General features: G+C 36.7%; 3 protein-coding genes across 3 annotated transcripts; 1 reads left to right on the top strand and 2 right to left on the bottom strand.

The window, feature by feature from the left end:
- Positions 1 to 6302: 6302 nt before the first annotated feature.
- Positions 6303 to 15692, bottom strand: LOC110155332 (serine/threonine-protein phosphatase with EF-hands 2-like). Its single transcript, XM_055149097.1, has 17 exons — positions 15641 to 15692; positions 15549 to 15557; positions 15313 to 15440; positions 14807 to 14861; positions 14486 to 14661; positions 13934 to 14048; positions 13804 to 13850; positions 12872 to 13038; positions 12760 to 12796; positions 11874 to 12023; positions 10798 to 11130; positions 10427 to 10612; positions 8775 to 8917; positions 8597 to 8703; positions 7919 to 8085; positions 7744 to 7831; positions 6303 to 6691 (listed from the first exon to the last, which is right to left on the bottom strand). Exons 1-17 carry the CDS (start codon positions 15690 to 15692, stop codon positions 6438 to 6440), a joined length of 2214 nt encoding a protein of 737 aa, XP_055005072.1. The 3' UTR covers positions 6303 to 6437.
- Positions 15693 to 17544: 1852 nt separating this feature from the next.
- Positions 17545 to 20848, top strand: LOC110154297 (flavin reductase (NADPH)-like). The gene is made up of 5 exons (XM_020918290.2): positions 17545 to 17712; positions 17896 to 18091; positions 19276 to 19477; positions 19570 to 19734; positions 20105 to 20848. Exons 2-5 carry the CDS (start codon positions 17954 to 17956, stop codon positions 20260 to 20262), a joined length of 663 nt encoding a protein of 220 aa, XP_020773949.1. The 5' UTR covers positions 17545 to 17712; positions 17896 to 17953; the 3' UTR covers positions 20263 to 20848.
- A 1228-nt stretch (positions 20849 to 22076) lies between these two features.
- On the bottom strand, positions 22077 to 24994 carry LOC129407599 (long-chain-fatty-acid--CoA ligase ACSBG2-like). Its single transcript, XM_055149096.1, has 4 exons — positions 24888 to 24994; positions 24136 to 24275; positions 23816 to 24059; positions 22077 to 22673 (listed from the first exon to the last, which is right to left on the bottom strand). Exons 2-4 carry the CDS (start codon positions 24184 to 24186, stop codon positions 22585 to 22587), a joined length of 384 nt encoding a protein of 127 aa, XP_055005071.1. The 5' UTR covers positions 24187 to 24275; positions 24888 to 24994; the 3' UTR covers positions 22077 to 22584.
- Positions 24995 to 25000: the final 6 nt, after the last annotated feature.

Genomic DNA, 25000 nt, shown 5'->3' with positions numbered 1-25000 from the left:
AACGCTAGTCTCGAACTTCCCCTTGCTTATCGTGGGCATGGGCATCATACTGCTGCTCGTCTTGGTTGTCTTGTTCTGTCGAAACCGCCAAAAGAAGGTAGGAAATGGGCTTGTCCCAGACTGGTCTGTCATACTAGTTGTAGAATTAATCCAGTTATTAAAACACCACTTACACCAACTCAAAATGTAACAGAAATATCGATTACAAGATTTACCAGTAGATTATAGATGTATTAGTTAAAGGAATAGTAGTTTAAATTTTTTATTTTGCATGGGTCAACTTTTAACCTCAAAGCTTTGTGCTTACTTCTAATACACTAACACTAAAAGCATGCATGTTAACCTGTATGTTTTGCATCTTTTGTTGTATGAATGCTCTTATGGGAAAAATCATTTGTTCTTGTAAAGGGTATCAAAAGGCATTGAACTAAAGTAGTGCTCGGTAGGATGTACAGCTCATGTTCCCCCTTATCGTATTCTTATCTTTCACTGTTTATCTAAACTTTAGTGAAATCCTCAGTGTCCTTAGAGTGGGTCAGTCACTGTCTAGAACCTGTTAAACATTACATCATTCACCTCTTTGGCTGGAGTTTGATTTTACAAATGCAAATAGATGTATTGACTCAGGACAGTCTGAACTAATTCAGCTTGTTTAAATAGTACATAATATTACAGTACTCTCTGACCATGCAGAAGAACATGTACTGGTGGTGGATTTGTGGACGGGAATGATAAAATTATGCTTAATTGCAATGTGAAATGTTTTATTAACCATGTCCTTAATTTTCTTTAACCCCCCCGTTTTCTTTTCTGTTCTAGAACGACGTAAAACGTATTGATTTTACTGAAGCTTTTCATTCTTTTACTGTAAGTCTTTATTTTGCCTTGTTTGCTGTTCTTTTCATATATCTTGATTTATTTTATTTCTAAATGGGATTTAATTATCCACCTGCATTTTTGTATAATTTGGTGTTTTGTGGTGCTTCTGTTGTTACTGGTAGTTTTCATTTGGTCACAAGTAAACATTTCACTTAAAATGCTCCATAGTGCACACATTTATTCAAGTGTCTGATGTCTTGTGTCCTTGAACATTGAATCGTGCAACAGTTTCCCCAACGTATTACTTTAGTAACATTGTTTCTTTACATTTCCACACAGACTGCGAAAGAGGACACTGCTTACACTCAGGTCAGCGACAAACCCGATGAGCAGTCTACAACGCCTGTCACGCAGCCCGCCAGGAATGGTTCCTACATCGCCATGTCCCCCGTGGAGGCCCAGAAGTGCTGATGGAGGACCTGCTTCTAGAGCTCAGGAAGAGGGCTGAGGAGCAGCGCAGGGGGCCAAACCACCACTGTGGGATGCACTCTCTGGGATCAGTCTTTGTTTTGTTCTGGGAGGGGGAAGGGGCGACCCACAAGCCCAGTTAATGTTTATCCAACAAAGACTTTGCTCTCCTTACTGAGCCCTCTTATGACTGTCCTCTTCTCTACCTGCTGAGCATGGCCACGCTGCCTGCTGCACTGCAACACAAACTCCTATTCCTTTCCTGGTTTCAGTCCTGGTTGGCCTCGACACAAAAGACTCTGAGCTCCACCAGGACCAGCCTTTTCCACTTTCTCTGGGGGAACACAGTAGCATAGATGCCTTTGCACTCAGATGCACGGTCTTTAAGCAGAGCAACAGTGGCCCAGAGTTTAGTATTGGCTTCACCACCAGTATTCTGTGTAAGGGATCTTGTAAATCAACAGTACAACTCCCCTTTTAAAGAAGACACTTTTTGGCCCAAGATTAAGGGGATACAATGGTTTTGCTAAGAAACCTGAAAAACCATATCCTTTTTATAGGAAAATTTCAAAGTAGACTGAGCCAAACTCTTAAGATTTTTGCCTTTTGTGCTAAGATGAATTTGTGCACACTCACTGCACTTGATGTTTCTGATCATTTCATGAAAAGGGTATGCACTGTATGGTGTCCTGTTTATTATGGACAACGGTTTATATAATTTTGATGCAGGCACACTTAGAGTTCACACCTGAAAACTTGTGATTTATACCTTTATGCTTTTTTCAGCAGCGCCTTTTACCAAAACACTACATATTGGGGATTAGATTAGCAACATTTCAAGTCTAAGTTAGTTGATATGATGACACTCTAGCTAGATCCACATGACTAACAAGGAAGACTTGAACCAACTTTCTGCCTTATAATGGTTTCGTATGTTCAGTTCATACATTGTCAGAATAAGCTGGAAATAACTTGGTATTGTACATACCGTGTGTAAAGGGGAATTGTTGAGATACCTCTGACCTGATCCAGCAAGCAGTCCTGGTGGGTGTGCTAAAAGACACTAACTCTACCGCAGTGTCCTCCACTCCTGCACGCCTACTCTGTTATTCAAAAGCACAATTTGGATTGCTAAACTCAGTCCTTGTTAAGGTGACCAGCGTTTGGTCCTTCCTGTGAATTTCAAAGATGCTGTTGTGAGCCGAAACTCCCAATTTTTGGCCATGTGCAGCCTTTCCGCATTGCATTCCCAGCTGTAATTTGCTTTGCAGTGGACCTATGAAAGTCCAGGCAAAGGCAGTACGCAGCACTTGAATCACTGTCTGTCTTATGTTTATGTTATTTTCATCAGATATCCCTTGTGTAACTCACTGCAAATTGTCAGTGAGAGGTGAAGTAAGGCCATACCTCTGTGCACTTTGCCTGGGAATTGTGCCCTTTGTTTTCATTGTATTTTTGTTTTGTTCAATGTCCATTTCAATGCAGGTGGTCCATTTTTGTGGAATACATTTCAAGATCTTACTGCTTTACTGTTACTTTTGAGTGCACATAGTGTTATTTTCTATCCTTATGTGTTGTTGCTGCTACATTTGCCATATCTGGTGGACCTCTTTTTGCATTTTAATTGTCATAAATGTCGTCTTCTTTACAGTTTTGCGGTTGGGCCAAAATTTTTTTTAAGAACTCTTTGTTCTACTGACGACATGAGTACATGACAAAAAGCCTATAGCTTGCTGCCATTTACTCATTTATACAGCTATAACTAGAGCGCCCATAACATGATTTTTTTTTCTTCATACATTTAATTAATTATACAACTGGTAGATTTTGCTTTCAGTGCAGAAGCTTTTAAATGGGACTAGTCACTTGTATATCCTAAATTGAGAACAATTTTTATTTAGCAGTAATATAGTGAGTCGTATATATGGTTAAATTGCTATTCTAATTCCATTGTTCACTTCGATCTGTGACTTAAACCACTTAGACCTTATAACCTTATACCTGAGTCATGTCTTATCTCTCCAACACCATTGAGTTCAGGGGCTAAAACTCAGAATTTTCCCTGGTTTGACCAAAGATACCCTTCATAGATTTCCCATGTACCATGTTTACGCTTCAGCATAAATACAGTGCCACAATCCACCATATATCTTTATTCTATCCGTGCCACCATGAGTGTAGTATTAGCAGTTCCTAAGTGCGTTTGCCATTGACATCAAGGTAAATATGTTCAAAACAGAAAATGGTGCTCTTATGTCAGCACTAGAAATCTCAGTGTTATGAAAAACAAAGCAATATGTATAGGGCCACTTTTTCCTTTGAATATTTCCTTTTGTGTGGTTTAGTATTTTTTGCCATACTCCGATGTAAAGCACATTTTGGTTATTCATTTCAATGTCAGATTTTGACCTGGTGTCGCACTGGAAACAATTGTGTAGATGTGTGTTTGTTGAGTTGGGCGTGTTATGAAAATGTTTTGTCTGTGAAGCCAGTGCACCATTTGTGTAGAACTGGACTTTGGGAAGGCTGAGTATCTTGATCAAATGAAAGCATAGACACTGTTAAAAAGAAAAAAAAAAAAAAATTGAGATGAATGACGCCCTCCTTTAGGGACGAGCAGCAGTGCCAACTTTCTGTTGTGAGTCCTTTGATCTCTGAGGGCCACACCTAACACAGTTCCTCTTGAGATATATTGTACTAATTTGTTTTGCTGCTGAAAATGACAATCCCCTTGTCATGTTAGGTGCAAAATGATCTTGAAGTAATATTCATTTTTAGTTTTGATAATTTACACTGAACAGATGTTTCTACAGTGCTTTTGTAAACATTTCTAGTGTATTTGCAAAAAATAAAAAATGCAAAATATATTGTCTTAATGTCCTCTTTCTTTAAATATGCAAATTTGTCTAAAATGGTAACTGAAAATGACAAAAAAATAATAATCCAAGGATCGCAATTATTTATTTATTTTTTCAACATAACATTAATGTATTAATCTTGGCATCCTTAAAATCAGCCTATACAGTTTATATTATTTCATCATTCTGTTATCCTCATTAATAGTTTTGAAATAAAAGTAGTAATAGTAGTAGTTCTACTGTATATATATTTTTTTGTTTGGAAGAGGATATAAGCATATCTCATGTAGGTAAGATCAAATATATTTGTTCTTTTGCAGTAAACACAATGTGAAATGAAACCGACAAAGTAGACTAAATGAGCCTGTTGCAACAAAAGGACAGTATCGCCTCTAAGCTGTTATTAAAGATATGAAAATGCTACATGCTGAATTTAGTATTTATTTAACTGTAACATTTTCAAAGTATTAACATAATTAAACAGTACTTAATGTTAGCAATGCCGGAACACTCTGTGAACTAGTTTATGGTCCTGGCCTTGAGATTATCATTTCAGGGTCTCTTAGAGATCAAGAGATAGGGCTACATTTGTATCCATTATCCACAGTTTATTTTTACTTGAATCTTATCTCTCTTGTCCCGTCATGGGATGGGCCCATCTGTATTTTCATTCATCCAATGTCAAAAACCATGAATGTTGAGGCCTGGACTACCACATCTTTGAGGAAAAAGTGCCTGAAATCCCTTAACGTCTCCATTAAGAAAGACATCCAGTATTGTCCTTGAGCAGTAAGACCACCTACTGACTGTGAACAATAGCCCCCCCTTTCCTTATGTCTTCAAAAGTAGGTCTAACTGCCTTCTCCATTATCCCATTTATGAGCAGTTTGAGATTTGGGCAAGCATACTGACCTCTTTCACTGAGGCTGTTCCTATTGTTAACACAAAGCAAATAACAGGCATCTCACATACTGTAACTGTCACCCCAATGGCCTTGAGCAAGCTCAAGTAGGCCCTATTATTCAGGCAATAACAGCTTGTAAAGATAAGATTAAAAAAATACAGGACACATGCTTCCCCTAACATTAACATTGTAATGCTTCAGTAAACACATAAACATAAACTATTTGTTCAAACAATAATACCAGATTAAGGGGATGTTTTGAAATCTGCATATTTAAAGGTGCACTATGTAACTTTCCAAGGGAAGATCTGCCACCTTCTTTTGTCAATGGAGTTGCTACTGCTTTTCCTGGAATGCTCTGTAATATGACATTGAACTTATCTACTGCTGTCTTTATTTTTATATTTATTCTGATATTATATATAATTATAGTATTTTTTTATAGCAAAAAATACCTTTAGGCTTACATTTGTCCTTTTTTATGGAGAAAGCAGGTGGCAAATCCAACAAATCCCAGAAAAGTTATACAGTGTTCCTAAAAATTTACACAAATTGAATTGAATCAAATTAAACAAAGTATTAAGATAAAGATGATAAAGACTATTGTTCATTGTTATTGTTATTCAGTGGCCTCCTGAACTAAAAACCTTTCTTCAAGTAATACTACAATGAGATCAGAGCGGAAAATGTCACAGTAAAGTGGCCCATTCTGCCCCCTGTTGGCACTTTCTATAATAGATCTTAAAAGAAGAATAAAAGGTAACATGACCTACCTACAAAAAGCAAAGGTTTAGGCAATATTTAATAGCAAAATAAATAATACAATAAAACAATATTACCTAAATAGAAGCCAAAATATTTGTTATATTGCCATCAATGAGGTAAAACAAATGCATAACATGGATAACAAATTATCATGTAGCCTATTAAGACAATTGTTGCATTGAATAAAAATATACAACCTTGTTTTTCATAGCCTTATTGCATATTGCATGAGCTTGATTAAAATGACAGTTCTATGATTTTCACAAATTATTTTGGCTTTACCTTTCATGTGAAATTTTATCATGAATTCATCATATGCTGTAGTACTGTACTACCTCTAAGGCACAAGAAATATAGTTACAGCAGTATATTTGTCAGTTTGGAGAACCTTTGTATAGCTTATAAACAAAATGTCTCATAATGACTTTAAATATGATATCTTGATGTCATTGCATAGACTAAAAGATATAATTTGTTCTTCAGCCCTTTTTCCAAGCCTGAATGTTGCTCTAAATCCCGCATGATCCTTGAAGGCATCATTGGGGCTGGAGCCACCCACGTCTTATTGCGTCATACAGCAGCTTGTTGGCCTCACCAGTCAAACCGAATTTGCACTTGTCTTTTCAAATGTTGGGATCTCCTTCAAGTTTGGTTAAATCTGTTGCCGTTCCCATAAACATGCTGCGGCCGCGTTCCAGGCGACTTTTTTTGTCCGTGAGACGAAAAGCCTCCATGAACTCATCTATGTCTATACAGCCGTCATGGTTACTGTCAATAGTCACGGCCAGGTCAGAGATAGCGTCATCAGTGATCTCCATTTTAAGGTAGATGCTCAAAAGCTTCCATGTTTGCCCGAAGTCTTCTATTGTAATAAAACCTGAGGAGAGAGAGATAGTTAAAGGTACACCGTATAACTTTTCTGGTGGAGGGTCCACCATTTGCTTGTCTCATGTTGATGTCATTGCTTTGCCTGGAATGTTCCACAGTATGGCATTAAACAAATATATCTTGTATTTATTCATTTACAGGTTAAAACAGGAAAAACACTAACATGTAAACAGAGTCAAACAGGTGGTGGCCCTCTAAAAAGTTGCATAGCGCACCTTAAACAAAGAGATCACTTATAATTCATGGTTTATTCACACATAAACTTTCACTGCATATTTATGATAATAAAAAAATGCAGGGAATTCAGTTGGAGAGAGAGAGAGAGAGAGATTTGAAGAAAGAGGTGAACAAGGTGAAGAGGGATAGAGGCTTTTGGTCGGTCATGGTGGGGGATGGAGAGAGCAGTAGATCAGTGGGTTAATCCTGTTCTTAACTGCGAGGAATCAGGACACTGTAAAATGTTCTTTAAGGTGGCTTAAAGGTGTAAGTTTTCTTTGCCTGAATTGTTCAACATAGAATTAACATATCTATTCTTCAATTACAGGCATTCATATTGTAAAAAAAATAAAATAATCTAATTCAAGCTACTGCATTAATGGTGCTCTATTGAACTTTTATATTATATTATATTATTGCCTCACCTGGAATCTTTCATAGTATGGCATTAAATTTACCTTTATAGCATTCAACTTTTCTATCCTGCATTAGGTGTTTTATTGCAAAAAAATAAATAAATAAATAAATAAATAAAATTGAAAAACATCCAGAGATTTGTTAGCAAATCTCCGGTATACAGATCTGACTCAGAACTTTTTAAGTTGACCTGCTCAGTCTTCATGTGTTACAAGTTACATTCAGCACAATTTGGGGGACTTTTGAAAATTCAAACTTTAGGATTTTAATTTTTTTTTTCATTTCCATGAAGAGCCATGGAGATGAGCAAGTTTAATGCCATACTGTGGAAGACAAGCAAAGTAACACCTCCATGGTAACAACCACACTGTACATCTTAAAACATTTTGCTCCATTTCAACACTTTACCTGAATTGTCTGTGTCTACAATTCTGAAGATGGTCTCTATAGTGGAGCGGTGGCGGTACAGCGTTTCTATCAAGCCCTCATCAATGTGCTGCAGGAAAAATATGAATAATAATCCAATATCCATCTATACACAGATGGCCACAGATTTTTTTTTATATGAATATAATGTTCTTACATCAGTCTGAGGTTTTTTGATGGTGAGCTCGTTGAACCACTCATAGTAGCTGATCATTCCTTCACTGGATTTACATGTAACCAGCTGAGAGCGCAGCATCCTCCAGGGCAGGCCCAGGTGCATCACACTCTCCACTGCATCCGCCCAGTCACTCAGATTTATCAAGCCTAACGGGAGGGGGTATGAAATAATAATATTTTTTTGGATTTCATTATACATATAAATTTCATATACATTCACAGGTAATATAATTCACACTAAAGTGGATCTGATGAAAAAGGAATGACCTCATATTTTTATTGCTCTAACAAAAACTTTATGAATGTTGTCCTACTAGGAGTTTTTTTTAATCTACCTCATTTTTTTTTTTAAACTGTTTTACCAAACAATAACAATACCAGTGTATGTTCATATGTTTTGCATGAACAGTAACTATATATTAGCACAAGTTATAAAAAACTGTCTTTAGAAAAGCTAAGCTCTAGTTTCTGTGAAACCACTTTAGCTTTTGTTTCACCTTACTGTTGTAGCTTTATTTTGTTTTTATCGGGCATTTAAGTCATTCACGCAAAGCACAAAGACTAGTTCACATTTCACATGGTGAGACTTGAGGATAACAAAGGATTAAAGGTACATGGGGGTGTGGTAATATTGGGTTACACCTGAAAAGCTCCACACCTGAGTTCTCTGTGTCATACGCTCTGAAGGCACTCAGGAGGTCAGACTTGTGCGCAAACAGTTGTTCTCGTAGGACTTTGAGAGCCGAGCGCTCAGTACGCCCCACACTGCAAACAACATGATAACACAGCGCATTATAACAGCTCTTTCAGTCTGATAATATTATCAAACTACACACCTCTGTCTCACTGTGAGCTCTCGAGTCATGCTGGTGGCCTGGTATTGAACCATATACGGCACAAGATCTGGCCCCAGCTTCACGTAGGCACCTCTATTGCTTCCAACATCATAGTAATTAGAGGCAGAAAATAAAGTCAAAACCTAAAAGAATGAGAAATTAAACCATTAAAAATATAATTCATTACACAACATTTGTCTGTAGTATTTTTAATTAGGGGGCAGGATTGGTTTATATTGCTTATTAGTACGTACTCCCTACCTAAACCTTTTACTGTATGTTATTATATATATTATTATCCAACAGAAAGACTTATAAAGTCAAACTAATAATAATTTATACCATTAACAATTGTTATGTCCACAATCACTTGCACTACCAGGCAAGCACACACACATAAATGTGTGCATGTTTCTGAAGCATAATTCTTAAAAGATATATATGTGTGTGTGTGTGTATGTATATATATATATATATATATATATATATATATATATATATATATATATATATATTTATACTAAATATCATTATCTATATTATTAACAAAGACTTAGTTTTATTATCTTATACCTCCTTGTGTTGTCTTTATTGACTTCAAGTTTAAAATTTGTGATTTTAGGAACTGTGTTTTAGTATAGTCCCTGAAACCAACATTAGGCACAATTCTAATGCCTTTTTTTTGTATATAAAGGTATCAGGTGACTTCCACAAGCATTTCTCCAGAATTCTCTGAAGTAATTAAGATAAAAAGATAAGAGGACAATATAGGGACTGTCAATGTGCTGATTTTGTGGTGTAGTACAGAGTAATGGGTCTTAAAATCTCCTACATTAAGCATAATGTGATTACTTCCTCAAATATATGCAAGGAGTTGTGTTTTGTTTCATTCACACACCTTTGAGTGACCCTTTATTAATAGTCTGTCTACATTTTCTGTAGACTGTGTAGGCCAGGGGTGTCCAAAGTTTTTTCATAAAGGGCCACAGATCTAAACACAGATGTAGCAGAGGGCCGATCGAGGGCCGTGGACTGGTGCTCATAGCAGTGAATAATTGAAATATGTGCATTTTTAACAAGCTGGAATGATCCAGCAGTCTTTATTCATGCTAAGATCCTTAAAAACACACTTAAATATTCACTTTATAAAGGTAGATTTTCAGAAAACTTCCAATAAAAAGTTCATTTTTAATTGATGCAAGGTAATTTGGGCCAATTCACCAAGCCTGAGGGCCAATTAAAATTTGTCTGAGGGCCGCATTTGGCCCACGGGCCATAGTTTGGACATGTCTGGTGTAGGCTCTGTTTGACCTTGTGTGTCACGAAGCGGTAGTGTTCAAGTTAGCCACTACCTTTCACTATTAGTTCAGTAGAGATCCACAACTCCAGGACTGAAATGATCCAAATGATTCTAGTGAAGGTGTATGGAGTTTAAAAACACAGTGGAGCACTTCTTGTATTACATGACACCAAGGTAGAACAGAGTGTTTCCTCTTTGAAAGAAGAACTCAGCTTAAATATGCATTATATAATATTATAGCATAGCTCAGAAAATAGTGTGATATGGGCCCTTTAATCATAACGTAAATGATCAGGTGCAATAGTTTCCTTTAGTGGAATGTTATAAGTACTGACTCCCCCCCTCCTCTCACCTTGCGGTTGTGACAGAACTCGTACCCCTCTTGTTTGCACTCGTGGGAGCGGATCAGCAGCTGCAGGTTGTGTCTGTTCAAGAAGTCCTCGGTCACATCAGGACCCCAGTAGCAACCTCCTCCTCTCACCTCATTGGGCATGCAGCCATCTTGAACCATGGGGTCACTCCACAGCAGGTCAAGAATCTATGGGCAAAGAGCAAATTTGGATGCTCCTCTATTCTGACCCAGGGTGTGGTACTGCTAACATCTCAAATAAAATTGTACTGTGACCAATTATTGAAGTAATGACATTTTTAGAAATTCAGTTCTTAAAAAAAATAATTCAAAGTATGTTCCCATAGACGAAAACAGTAAATAATCTGCCTCACCTGTTTCCACTCCTCTTTGGCATTGTCGCTGTCCACTGACTCTATAGAGACAGAGTGTAGATTTTCATCGTCCTGATTTTGATCTCCCGGGTGCAGCGTTCTCCTCCTGCACATCTCCAGCTCGTCCTCCACTTTCTCTCTGATCCGATCTGAGAAGTCTTGGAGTGAGCGATTCTGGAAGCTGCTCCTAGACCCAAATGGTTTAGGGTACGTCATAGAGGCTCTCCGCTGCAGGAACTTAGTGTTGGACCACTCCTCATCAGCTTCAGAGTCGAGGGATATTCCAGCTGAACTTGTATGTCTTCTCTTTGGAGGCCTCAATGCTGAAATATACTAAGGAGAAGAAAAAAAACATTTGATTTTGCTGAACTTTTTTTTAAGGTGCACTATGTAATTTTTCTGGAGGAGGGTCTTCCACCAGATGTTACACTGTAATGCTCCACAGTATGGTATTAAAATTAAATATTTTTCCATGGAGACAAACAGGTGATACCCCAGGTGCCTAATAAATAATATGTTACGTTATATTATTATTAATATTATTGTGGAGTGGCGACCCACAATACCCAGAATGTATGTTTATTAAATTATTTTAGAGCATTAATAACACCTGTAATTGAATAAATGCAAGATTGGTGAGTTTAATACCATACTGCCGAACATTCCATTCAGAGCAGTAACATCTCCCTAGAGACAAGCAGGTGGCTGAAGCCTAGGATGGTCCATGAAAGCATGGTGAAAAATAAAGTTTCAGATAACCTCGATCAGAACCCTACATTAGGTTTTAGCATCCAAAAGATGACTTAGGAAGAAATTTGGAAGAGAAAGAAGGCGTTTTAGAGGTTGCTCAAGATGCATGAAATTTCCTGGAAACTGACAAATTTAGCATTTTCAAGTAACTTTTTATGGACTTCCTGAGCAACTTTTATGAACTTTCTAAGCAATTTTTATGCAACCAAAGGCAGAGTTCAAGTCTAGAGAATCAAAAAAAAATTTTTTGGACCACCCTACTGAAGCCAAACCAAAAAGTTGCATAGCACACCTTTAAATAATTATTTACATCACGTCCTACTTACTTTGTGTCTGTCCACCCTTGCAATGATACCAAGGTCTGTGCTGTCTGAAATTCCACCATGGATAACCAAAACTCTCTGATCAATTACTGTTGCTAATGGTAACCAGCTGAAAATCTTTTGTAGCAGCTTTAGAATCCGCTTGCCATGCATCTGAAGACAGAAAGAGCATTAGTTTATACACTATACTATTTAAGTTCATTTTTAAATTCATAACTGAAAATGTCAGTAACATAACACAGTAGTTTTACAAACTAACTATCTAGACAAATACACTGTTTGGAAGTGGGAGGAAACAGAAGTAGCCAGGCTCACAAAGGTATAACTGATGTGTAACTTCTTTTCAGGTTGTACCTATTTTATGACACATTTGTATATTTAGACTAAAATGTTTTTTATCAGGAAGTCCAACCTTGACCAGCAGGTTTTCAAGAACAATAATCTTGTGTTGGGTGATACAGAAAAAACAGGAAGGAGGGAATGGATACACCCAAATGATACTAATAAATCCTAGGATTAAAAAAAGATGTTGACCCTGTTTAAATATATTATGTAACTGTTTTATGTTTTATTCTGAATTTGCTTTGGATCAACATAAAATAATTAAATGAAAAAAGGTGACATAGTTTGACTTTATTTTTTTTGACTGTATACACACAGACACACACACGCACGCACACCCCCATGCACACGTGCACACACACACACACACACACACAAAACATAAATATGTCCCTATACAAAATTATTATGTCATGTTCTTTCCCATATTCCCAATTTACCATATTGATCCAAAGGAAAAAAAAGGAAGGTGACATAATATGAATAAAGGGGGTCAACAATGATTTTTTTGAGTGTATATCTATCAGACCAAACACAACAAATATACCTTATATTTGGTTAAGACTTCTTTAGTGAAGCCATACCTTTAATGAGGGTATAAAACATAATTATAATATTTTAAATGTACTGTACATGTTTAGACTGCAGTCAGTTTGTACCTGAGGTTAACTATGTGGTCCTCATGATTTCCTCTGTTCAGATAGACATCGCTTGGATACAGCAGCAGGAATGCAAACAAAATAATGAGGATCTCAATCGAGTCTTGTCCCCGGTCCACAAAATCTCCATTAAACACATAGGGCTTCTCCATGGACGGCATGCCATTCTGGTACAACACAAAGTGGAAAGAAAGAGAAAACAATCAGTATCAATACACTAATCAATACCATAACTGGAAATTAAATCAGATACATCTTGAGCAAGCATTGGTACTGAAAAAAAAACAAAAAAAAAAAACGACTAACCAAAATAGACCAATAAACATTTCTGAATAGTTTTGATTCTCTTTCTTCTGAATATTTAAAATAGTTAAAAACTCATGCAGAGTTTAAATTACTGAATAAAAATAAAACAGCTTTAGATTGTTTCACTGTTTGTTGCATTTCCTATCACTAATTATAGAAAAAAAACTGTACAAAACTATGAGAAAGATGTTTTCTATTTTTCTCACCAATTCTGTGCAGTTTGTGTGATCAAGAACCACCATTTCTTCCATTTATTTTAGAAAAATGTAATGTATTCCACCAAATGAAGTAACTGTACCGGAATACATTTACCCAAAATTAGAATCTGAATAAATATTCTTGGTACATGTATTTGGTTACTTCCTAACTTAAACTTCTCTATCTTGCATTATTTCATCCACGGGCACTTCTCTTGCTAAAAGAATATGTATTATTATTGTGAGCGTGGGAACCTCTCCATGTCCTGCTGTAGTGTGTTCTCTCACAATTAAAACAGGAAAAGATCATAACTTCTTACATTCAATAAACATATCACATATTTTAATGAGAAATCCATTATGCTCCTCTTTAAATTAAGCTATTGTTGTGCTGTAGAGTATGACTTTACTGACTTGATGCTGACTAACCTTGTAGAAAATAAGCAGGAGATCTTCCAGCTGGCCATGCAAATCACCTTTCACAAAAGAATATAAAAATGTAACATTATCAAGACATACTTCTAGAAAACAATGGATGTATAATTAGGCAGATGCTTACCACAAATAGTTATTTCTTTGCTGTGACAAGTTGAAATGCGGTTTATGTTGGGTAACTTTCGGAGCAGTCTCCACGTCTGGAGAAGCAGCTGGAGAACGTAGCGAGAGTGCAGTTGCTATGAGGGGAAAAAACACAGAAGCATTGTGTTTAAAAGTGCACTATGTAACTTTTCTCTTGGAGGGTCTGCCATCTGTTTGTCTTCATGAAGACATTATTGCATTGCCCAGAATATTCCACAGTAAAACGCATCAAATTTGTCTGTCCACAAGCAGAGACAAGTAGATACAAGCAGGTATTGCATATGAGAACACAGAACACAACTGTGGAGAGGCAACTCTGCAAAAAAGTACTTTTTTTTTGCAATGTAATGTTATTTTCTTTGTGATGAATATATCTCTGTATGTACCAGGCAAAGAAATAAACTGATGGCTGATCCTCTACCAGAAAATGACACAGGGCACATAGTGTCAATCAAAAAATGCACTCATCTAAAAACATTTACATCATTACAGGCGATAATACTTGATGATACTTGATGTGTGAAGAGCATACCTTTTTGTTCCTAAAAGCCTCCACCAACCCCATGGCCTGCTCCACTGTCAGAGGAAAGGTTAAATGGGGACCTGAGTAGAGCTCCGGCACCTCAATGTTCTTGTAGCAGAAATACCGCTCCCATTCTGCGTCGTGACACACATCATTTTCTCTGAAGATGTGGGAGATTAATTTACCTATGAAAAAAAATAAAAACAACACTGTATTGTTTTTATTATTGTTATTATTTTATTATTAAGTCATTTTATTTTATTATTAAGTCATTTTATTTCTTTATTATGTCATTTGATTAAGCACACATAGAGTTAGTAGATATCTTACGTTCGTTGCTTGATGGAGTGAAATTGTCCATGAGATACCCAAGGAAATTGTAAAGCTGAAAAGAGAGAAATAAAACATTGTGGTTGGTGATTTTTGAAAATTGAAATCAGTTGTGTTAATGTAACATCAAAATATTGTGTAATCTATAGTTTATAATTGAGCTGGAGGGCAGGTCAAGTAGAATTTGCTGTTTCACTATCAGATTGCAGATTTGTTGACCTGGTTTATAGTGAAATGGCAAAGAGATCAATGTCTTTTCAGTGAGTATAAATAAAAGTGAAATTAATATTTTGAAATAGCTTCAAAAAGTGGTGTTATTCAACCTCTCATTGTTGACAGTTGAAAGGACTTTAAGCCATAAAATGAATAAGGGAAGTTTGTGGAGCTAATATCTAACAAAAGTGATAAATTTCTTTAAAAACAGTAAATCTCTCATAGAGTTACATAGGTCTCTGCCCTCAGTCTGAAATTGTGAAAATTCTCGCCCTCATGATTGTGGATCGTACTTTGATTTGTGCCTGTTCTCCCGAATATTCGATGGACTGGAAGATGTGCCAGGTGCACCTCCGCCTCATTTCTGTTCGAGCGACGTACTGACGATACCATCGCTGTATCAAGACAGCCGCTCTTATGGCTGAAAGAGTCACATGAGAATCAACAAAATAAGTATGGCAAATATGGTGTATGAGTATACAAGGTCTTTTAACAACAAAGCCAGTAACTACTGAAGCTGATGACTTACTTGTGACAGCTTTGTGTTACATAAAAAGAAGAAAAAGAAATTAAGTACAAGGAAAACACAGATAAATTGTGTTTTAAATGAATGAAAGTTACCTTTTCCTGGGTGTTTATTAAACTGGCTTGACTTGGAGACACCACATCCCATGTCTGTCTCTACGCAAAGGTCACAGAAACATTTGATTTAGGCTTTATATGTACAATTACAGTTCAGTAATTTTTCTACAACATCTACTGTGTATTTGCATGATAAAACACTTCTAACAAATCAAACAATCACAGAAATATCTAATTTGTGAATACATTCAAAACCATGCTGCATTTCCTTTATACACCATAGTATGGCTTTAATCCAGTTCCTGTGACGTTGCGGGCCTTAGCGTGGCTCAGGCACAGAAGAGCACCCTTTTAATCTCTTTATCTGTTGATTCACTCCTGACCTTCATTATTGGCCTCAATACGAAAGAGAAGACCGCTCAGTCTGATCCATGAAGGCTTACATTAGATATTATTTCCACAATATAGAAAATATATTATATGTGTATTATATTGGCACAAGCTTTCCACAGAAGTAGGCTAGTAGGCAAGTTTCAAAGTGTTACGAATGGGAATTAGGGTACAAGTTGTACCAGGGATTTCAGTTTTTCATTAGTTTGTGCTCTGTTGTATTGAAATATAATAAATAGTAGGCCTATATATCAACCTCACAGATTAAAACATCTAGTTCTAGCCTTAAAATATCTAAAAACAAATGATGTTTATGCAGGAATATACTTGCCATGTTGTCACTGACATTAATGGCTTCTGTTTTCAGTCAACACAACCTGTTATTCACAGGCAACACTGCAGTATTTGAAGTTATTGCATAAATAAATTGTACTCACATGATTAACTTCAATAGCCAGTCACGAGCTCCCAACTTGTTCAGCTGTAACATTTAGTCCTGTGGCCTCCTGCATCCTCTACAAGTCCCCCAGGATCATGTTTGAGGAACCTGTCCTGCTCATCACGCCGTGGAAGAATGGGTCCTGCACCCAACTGACAGGCCTCTTCATGGGTGCAGCTGTGCCCTGTGCCCAGTGAGTCCAGTCCGTTTTTCTGATACTTTCTGGTCCAGTCCGCTCTATGTTCCAGTGTGGATTGTACCAGGTTTAGAGTCTTGGTATGATGCATTAGCTCCAAGTGGATTACACTAATGACTTTATGCGACCAGACTGCTCTTAGGTCTCTTCAAGAATAGGCCCACAGCAAAACACAAAGTAGAAAGGCACAAGCAATGGCGTTGTGATAGATTACGTTTTAAAATAATTCCCTTATCTTGGCTTTAAGTATTTATTTATTACTTACCTTATGGTGGTTTAAAGAACATCATTAAAGGTCTTATATTACGCAAAATTGACTCTTGTTACCTCATCAAAACATACCTGGAGTAATTTTTGTTACATACATTCACAAATGTTTGAGTAAACCTTTATTATTAATCTGCCTACATCTCCAAACCTCCAGATGCTCTTTTCCACCTTGTGATGTCATAAAGTGGTAGTTTTGAAATTAACAGCTACCTTTTCACTTTTCAGCACTTCCTGTATTACCACATGACTTCACAGGATGTAATAGAGCATTGATAATTTTTAACTTTTTTTTTTTTTAAACTTAGAGAACATCATTAAACCTACAGCCATGTTTATTTTACATTTACTGAGCTGCCAATTCGGTTTTGAAAAAGCTGAAAGATAAATACAAACAAATGCCAGTATTCATTTTAACTTCACAAAAAAAAATCTTTGAATAATGATCATGACAACACTTTTCTAGACATTTCATCACATTTCAATACCTACTAGTACGTCAATGTTAAAATGTCAAATGTCTTAAATATTTACCCTTAATACATTCAAATACTAATTTCTTGTCTGCAAAAGTCTTAAGACTTTTAAAATAAGCATGCTTGGTGATGTTTCGTCAACATAACGTAACACTGGCGCTCTTGAACACTGCTCGGGTTACATAGCAGTGGGCGGCGGTGTTTTGAAAGCGATCGCTGCGTAACCATAACATTGCCTTTATTTGACTTACTTCACCCTTACTTTTATTGTATGCATAAGAATGTAGTTCCAGATCTGGCTTTTAGACTTTTTTGTAGGTTTTTCAGTTGAGTTATAGTGCAGGTATGTATGTGCTTGTTTGCTGAACAGCTACACGAATAAATTAGAATATTATGTTCTTGTTAAACCATGTCCTTAACAAATCATGTCCCTGAAAAAGATTGCTTAATATATCATCTGATCATTTGATTTTTTTACTAGAGTGTCTCTTTATTGTACCATAACTTTTTTACGCTTCCAAAACAGGAAATAAACCCACTGCGGCTGTCAGAGGAGAGAGTGCGCGGAGAGGAAGAGGGGTTTCATGATGAAGATCGCTGTGCTGGGAGCCACGGGGCAGACTGGGCAACACTTGGTGCAACAGGCCCTGCAGCAGGGCCACTGTGTCACTGCTGTGGTCAGGAATCCGGCTAAACTCATCGTGCAGCATGACAATCTCAAGGTGAAATTGACCAACTTCTGTTAGTCTGTTCTTGTGTGCAGGGTTCAAAGTTCATTATTGTGTTATAACAATATGAAAATGCATTATCTACCTGGGAGAGGCGAGAAGAGTAAGCCAAAATTGTACTTAAAATCAATGCTTCAAAATAATATTACTCAAATAGTATTGCTACAGTAGGTTCAAAGAAATCAGTTAAGAAATTGTAAGAGTAACTGTAAATGTAATTTATTTTGTATTGTGTCTGGACATAGGCCATTAATTTATCAAGTAAATGGAAGAACAAAACACACACACACAACACTTTTTTAATAACTTGTAGATTCATTTACAGTGAAAAGACTAACCCAAACTTTTACTCAAGGAAGAGTTTTGTTACAAAATATCAGAGATAAAGCGATATATCGGTTGGCCTATATATCTGTTGGCCGATAATTGCACTTTTTAGCACATTGGCTATAAGCCTTAAATCTCTTGCAGAGGATGATATTTTTTTGTGGCCTACCAGCCCCCTAAAGAATATGCATATTGGAACAATATATTACAAAGAGATACTGCACAAAACATGACTATACAGTTCTTGCATCCACTTTGTAGTAAACAGGTTTGTGAATGAATTTGTAGTCATTTCAGATCATATAATTTGGGGAAAATAATCAAGCTATTATGTGGCCATACCATCTTGTCAAAATCTGATCTCCGCAGATCTTAGAAGCTAAGCAGGGCAGGGCCTGGTTAGTACTTGGATGGGAGACCCCAGGGAATCCTGGTTTCCACAGTGGGGCTCCAGTGGCAAAAAACTGATGTTGTGTCCTTAAGCAAGCCCCTCGTGCAAATTGTCTATGTATGTGTGCATGATTGGTGGTGGTCTGACAGGGGCAATCTGCAATAGTATCTTACCACCATTGAGTGTGGAGTGAATGAATAATGTACTGTAAAGCGTTTTTGAGTGTCTACAAAAGCGCCCCAGCCCGATATCATTTGCTCTGGTTTCTGAACTCATGGCATCGGTCATGAACGATTGTCAGTCTCTACAATATACAATATACAATATATTACTCAAGTAGGAGTAACAACACTGCATTAGAAGAGAAGTTTAATAAACTTAAAAAAGTTAATAACCTGATAAAGCTAAAAACTTACTACACCACCATAACGATGATGATTCTCCCCCTTTTCTCTCTAAGGTCGTGGAGGCAAATATTTTCTCCAAGGACAGTTTGAAGAATCATTTTGAAGGGCATGATGCCGTCATGTCCTGCCTTGGCTTCTCCACTTCGTTCTTCTCTGCTGTGACAGGCTACACTCAGTCCATGGAAGCCACGGTTGAAGCCATGAGAGAGGCTAAAGTCAACAGGCTCATCACCATGACGTCCTGGTACACTGAGCGTAAGCCTTGTTCAGATATTTATTGTACAAAGGAAATGAAAATGGAATCTAAAAAGTCACTAATCCTGTGCATCCTTGTACCTTTTTAACAGCCAACTCTGGGGTTGAGTCACCATATTTTATCCGATTCCTGTTGTTGCCGATGATTCGGAGTGTGCTCACCAACATGTTTCAGATGGAGCAATTTCTGCAAAAGGCCAATGACATTGACTGGACAGTGGTCCGCCCACCTGGGCTGAGAAACCAGCCTGCCTCAGGTTAGTGATGCATGATTAAATTTTTTATTTAATTGAATTTTATTTGTTATAAAAAACAAATAAAAATGTATTTTAATCCTTCTTTCATTAACATAAACAATACACTTTTATACAGTGCCATTTAACTCAACACATTTCAATATATCCAATATAAAATGTGCTCCGTTCTGAGTATGTGTTTGAGTGAGTCTGACTATACTGTAGATCTCTTCATTAAAACCACTAGACTGATCATTGCTACAGGCTGCATTTTGTCATAGACTAAGCTTTTCAACTCTGGAGCGCAACAGTGACCTTCCACCCTCCAGTTCCAGAACTGTTTTCATTTTTCTCATAGACGGTTTTTGTGATTTTATTTCTGTGTCTTCAGCTCTGGAGTTCTTGACACATGAGGGGTACTTTGTCCCCAGCAGCAGTGGGGCCCCGATGTCCATTGCAGTGGCCCGAGGAGATGTGGCTCGATTTATGCTCTCACTGCTCAACACTGATGCCTGGACCAAAAAGGGAGTGGCTATGTCCACCAATTAAGAGTCCAAATCACATATACATTTGTACACTTTCATATTGCATTTACATCAGTTTTGTAAGATCAGAAAAAGGGAGGCGTTTATCTCCCTTGAAGGTTAAAAATACACTAAATATGTGCTAAATATTATGTCTGTAAAAGTCATGTTTAATCATTTTTTTTATTTTGAGTTTGCATCTAATGTTGCCTTCTAACCACTGCTTGTGCCTTAAAATAATTTGAGAGAGAGGGGAACACCCTGTTTGCACTTGTAATACTTCTATTTAGCCAGATGGGTGAGCTAGTGTTCTACTCTGAGCACACAGTATTTTGCTTAACAAAATTATGAACACGATTATGACTACCACACTATCACAGCAGAGTTTCTAAAATATAATTATAAAATCACATTTCTGTTGCTTTCTGTTTTATGTCTCCAATATTAAATAAATAAGGGTAATAATCAGTTACAAATGCAGTCTACCTCTCTGAGTAGTTTTCTGAACCATAATTGTAATATTAATTCATAGGAAAATTTGTGTCTCTGGAACTTGCCTTTTTCAATTTTTGTTGATCTTTAAAACAATTAAAAAAACATTTTTTTTCCCCCTTATTGTCTGTCAGATAAATTTACAATCACAATTACCATTTTCAACTAGTTCAACTTCTCCAGTAATTTATCAGGTCATTGCTTTTATAACAAGTTGAAAGTAATGACTGACTGATTGATTGATTGATTGGTTGTTTGACTGAGGTAAAAGGGTGTTATAAATTACGACTGAAGGTTGAGTTGTTTCCTGTGCCTGGCCATGCACATGTCATGGCCTCAGGGAACAACAAAAAGAAAGTGCAGACTAACCTGTAAGGTCAGTGATAACATGAACTAAATACTTGTCCTATTTTCAACCCAACATACAAAGACATGAGTTATTACTGAAAAGTAGTAAAGTACTGTACTTAAATAAAAAGTTTAGGTATCTGTACTTTACATTTTACTTTTATTTCGCTTTATATGAGAGCATTTTTTATTATCTGAGACCTGCTGAAAAAGTGAGGGTTTATTTTTAACACACTCATAGTTTAAGCAAACAAAAATATACAAATAAATCAGCTAGAAAAACAACAATTGATTCAATTGTGTCTATTGAACAAAATTCTGAATTCTTTTATGAAATTTTATTAGATCTCAGAATCTTACTCTTTAAGTTCTTTTTAAATGGGTACTTTAGTACTATTGCTAGATTTTTTTCATGTGATACTTTTGCTTGAGCATTATTTTGCACTAGTATCCGTATTTACTTACTTACTCAAGTAACAAAATTGAATAATACTTCCACCACGGGTTAAGAGGTAAGATCAGACTCTATATCAAACTCCATATCTGGAATGCCTTTGCAGCATCCAAAACCTGTTGACCAAGTCAGTAACATGATATGTGTGTGATTTCCTTTCTTAAAACAATGTGACTCTTCTACATATTTTCCAAAAAAAGCTGATTTATCTTGAGTTGATCAGGTAGAAAGTTAATATCTCATGTGTTCTCCACATAGCCAGAGGAGTAGACGGTTCTATTACACGCCATGACACAGAGTCTGTGTCATTTTCTAAATTGAGTTTCAACTAATTGCTTATGTTTGGTAATGAGGTTGTTAATAATTCAAAAGTAAAACAGTAGCTTTTCCATAACATTATTGGACATGCATAATGAAAATGTTGCATAGAGTGTTCCGTGTTTAAAGTATGATATGCTTTTCAAAAAGCTAACAAGATAATGCATGAAAATAAAAACTCAAATTCAAATCTGTGAATTTTATTTACAATTTTGATAAAACAATTATAGTAATATATACATTTCTCAAACTATACATGGGGAGCGCATATTAGTGGAGCTTTTATATGCACAAGAGTAATTTAAATATGACTAATTATGATTGTATGAATTCTATAATTCAAAACACATAGTCATCATCATGAAATCACTGTTCATAAAAATCCAAAATAAATAAAAAATACCACTGTGGGCAGAGCAAATGGCTTTACTTTGATATTATCGATTATGGAAGTAATATTGATTTCACCAACATAACAATATTGCTCTAAAAAACATTTGGCTTTGTTTAGGTGTTTATTTACAAAAAAAAGTATACAGCTGTTAAACTGAGCGTCAAGTCAGAGATGCAACTTTTAAAGAATTACATAGCAGCAAAAACTCACCACTTCCACTCATGCGCATAAAACATTTCCTTTAAGAAGTGGGTCAAAACATCACCTATAAATATAAGATTGTCCAAGTTTGGGCACAAGGAAACGTCTCTTAAATTCCTCCTCTTGTGTGAATGTTTGGGTTATGGTTTGTCTCCTGCTGCGTACATTTCATTAATTTTTTCCTGGTACATCTTGACGACAATCGGCCTTCTGAGTTTCATAGTGGGACCTGTACAGACAAAAAAGTGTTGTGTCATTCATACTGTAGAAATGTGAGGGGTCGTTTTAGTTCAGATCTTTAAATAACATTGTTTTGAAAACCTCTATCTTTACATTGACCTTCCAGCATGGTAAAAGAGTTGTAATTTTAGTTTTATCAAGCTAACTTTAAAGGTATACTATGAACTCTTAAGGTGGTAAGTTCGCAACCTGCTTGTCTCTATGGAGATGTTATTGTTTTAACTGTTATATTCTACAGTATGGCAGTAAATGTACCTATCCACATGGAGACAAGCAGCTGACACCACCAAAATAAGGACAGGTGACCCCGCTCACAGCTAGAATGCATGTTTTTGAAGGTATTTTGAGCAAGAAAATCACCAGTAATTAAGCAAATAAAAGACGGTAGTTATTTGCCATATTATGGAACATTCATAACATATCCATGGAGGAGAGCAGGGGGTGAGATTTACACACACAACACATCAGTATTGGGATTATACCGGGACTAAACCTGAACCTAAATCTGGACAAGACCTGGACTAAACTAGGAATAGAACAGGATCAAGCCAAGTCTACAATAGAACTTGGCACAGACTGGGCCCAAACCAGGACATGGGTGAAGGCAACCTTAGGCAATTACATTGATTTGAGCAACTTTTTGTACTTTGAATTTCATTACACCATATTTTAAGCTTAACCAGTAGTTTTAGTAAAAGTAAAATTTTGTCTAGTCCTCTCTGTACAATATGTAACTTTTCAGGTTGAAGTTGAAGTTACAGGTCAGATCTGTTGTGAGGATCAATGGTTTATATATTATTTTTGCACTGAAACATCACAGTTGGATAAATGCAAGATAAATAGGTTTAATGGCATAGCGTGGAACATTTCAGCAATAACATCTCTATAGAGACAAGCAGGGGACACACTCTCCACCTGAAAAGTTGCAACAAAAAAAAAGTACACCTTTAAAAGACATCTCAACAAAAGCTGCTATCTAAACTGGGCTTTGAGCTGAATGCATTTGCTGTTAAGACTGTGCATAGTTTTCTGATGAGACAATAGCTTAATTTCATGGTCTATTAAACATTGGTTAGACATTAACAGGAAAACTGGAAAAACACTTCCTTCATTCTTGTATGTCTAACTTACCCAACTCTCCCCCAGAGATGGAGAAGTCTCGCTCTAGAATCACCCACTTTTGTACATTCTGGGCCCTGGATGTTGCTTTGGCATTCACACGCTCAAAACCCTCTTGGATGGCTTGGTAGATCGCAGGCTCCTTATTGGCTAGAATCTCTGAGACCTTGGTTGCCGTGACATTATTTCGCCTGCAGAACTCCAAAGCCTCTGGACTCAGGTCATCTGTAGGCTCACCGTTATCATCAACAACACACTAAAAGAAAATACTGGTTAGCTGTTTTTTGTGAATTGGTATACACGGTTATACAGTCAAAGAAAGGCGTGGTTACTTTGAGCGTGAGAAGCATGGACAAGAATTTTAGCTTGTCTCCGATTAGCATGGCGTTGCTGATGATGGGGACTTCAGCCTTTAGTGCGTCCTCAATGGGCACAGGAGGGATGTTCTCTCCACCGGCAGTTATGATCAGCTCTGTTAAATAAATAAATAAATGAATACATGAATAAATACATGAATAAAACTTTAATTAAACACAAAAGATGAGTGTTTCAAAGTGTCCAAAGTGGATACAGATGCTCTTCCAAGGATGAGCCCCAAAGTATTTAGATAATGGCTATTAACAAAGTACATTTTCTGGTGGAGGGTCTGCCACCTGCTTTTCTCCAAAGAGATTATCTGACTGAAATATTTCACAGTATGGCATTAACCAATCTATCTCCATGTAGTCGAGCAGATGACACAGCAAACAAGGCCAAGTTACAGATCTGGTAAGACTTTATTTTTACAATAAAACACCTGTGATTGCAATAGCTAAGTTTAATATCATACTAGGGAACTTTCAAGGCAAGATAATCACATATTGCCGAAACAGTGAAAAAAAAAAATCTTAAGCATTCTGTATTTTGTGCAAAATATGAAGTATTTTAGTCTATAGTGCTTTGAATGCCTTCTTCACTGCTCTTTACATTCTAAAATGAACTTTAAAAGTTGGTAAGGGACTAGACACAGCCACCCTGACACTTTTCTGACACCACCAATCACACTTGCAGACACATTCATTCTAAGGCAAACTTTGACTCTTACCCTTTATCCTTCCTGTTATGTAGAGAAACTCGTGCTGGTCGTGTCTCCCCAGGTCTCCCGAGTGTAGCCAGCCCTCCTCGTCCAGAGCCTCTGCCGTTTTATCAGGCATATTC

Source organism: Boleophthalmus pectinirostris, unplaced genomic scaffold, assembly GCF_026225935.1.
Source record: "Boleophthalmus pectinirostris isolate CB_2022bp ecotype Guang Dong unplaced genomic scaffold, ASM2622593v1 HiC_scaffold_1263, whole genome shotgun sequence".
Lineage (NCBI taxonomy): Eukaryota > Metazoa > Chordata > Actinopteri > Gobiiformes > Gobiidae > Boleophthalmus > Boleophthalmus pectinirostris.
The sequence above is the reverse complement of the archived record's forward strand: the minus strand, read 5'-3'. Positions and strand labels throughout refer to the sequence as shown.

Bases quoted from the DNA above. Each gene is read 5' to 3' on its own strand.
- LOC110154297 (XM_020918290.2), top strand. From the start codon at position 17,954: ATGATGAAGATCGCTGTGCTGGGAGCCACGGGGCAGACTGGGCAACAC. The intron at 18,092-19,275 runs GTGAAATTGACC...TTTCTCTCTAAG, and splicing joins TGCAGCATGACAATCTCAAG to GTCGTGGAGGCAAATATTTT. The intron at 19,735-20,104 runs GTTAGTGATGCA...CTGTGTCTTCAG, and splicing joins GAGAAACCAGCCTGCCTCAG to CTCTGGAGTTCTTGACACAT.
- LOC110155332 (XM_055149097.1), bottom strand. From the start codon at position 15,692: ATGGGATGTGGTGTCTCCAAGTCAAGCCAGTTTAATAAACACCCAGGA. The intron at 14,862-15,312 runs GTACGATCCACA...CTCTCTTTTCAG, and splicing joins GAGAACAGGCACAAATCAAA to CTTTACAATTTCCTTGGGTA. The intron at 12,024-12,759 runs GTATATTTGTTG...TTCTGTCTTCAG, and splicing joins AAGTCTTAACCAAATATAAG to ATGCATGGCAAGCGGATTCT.
- LOC129407599 (XM_055149096.1), bottom strand. From the start codon at position 24,186: ATGCTAATCGGAGACAAGCTAAAATTCTTGTCCATGCTTCTCACGCTC. The intron at 24,060-24,135 runs GTAACCACGCCT...ATTTTCTTTTAG, and splicing joins CCATGCTTCTCACGCTCAAA to TGTGTTGTTGATGATAACGG. The intron at 22,674-23,815 runs GTAAGTTAGACA...TTGTCTGTACAG, and splicing joins CATCTCTGGGGGAGAGTTGG to GTCCCACTATGAAACTCAGA.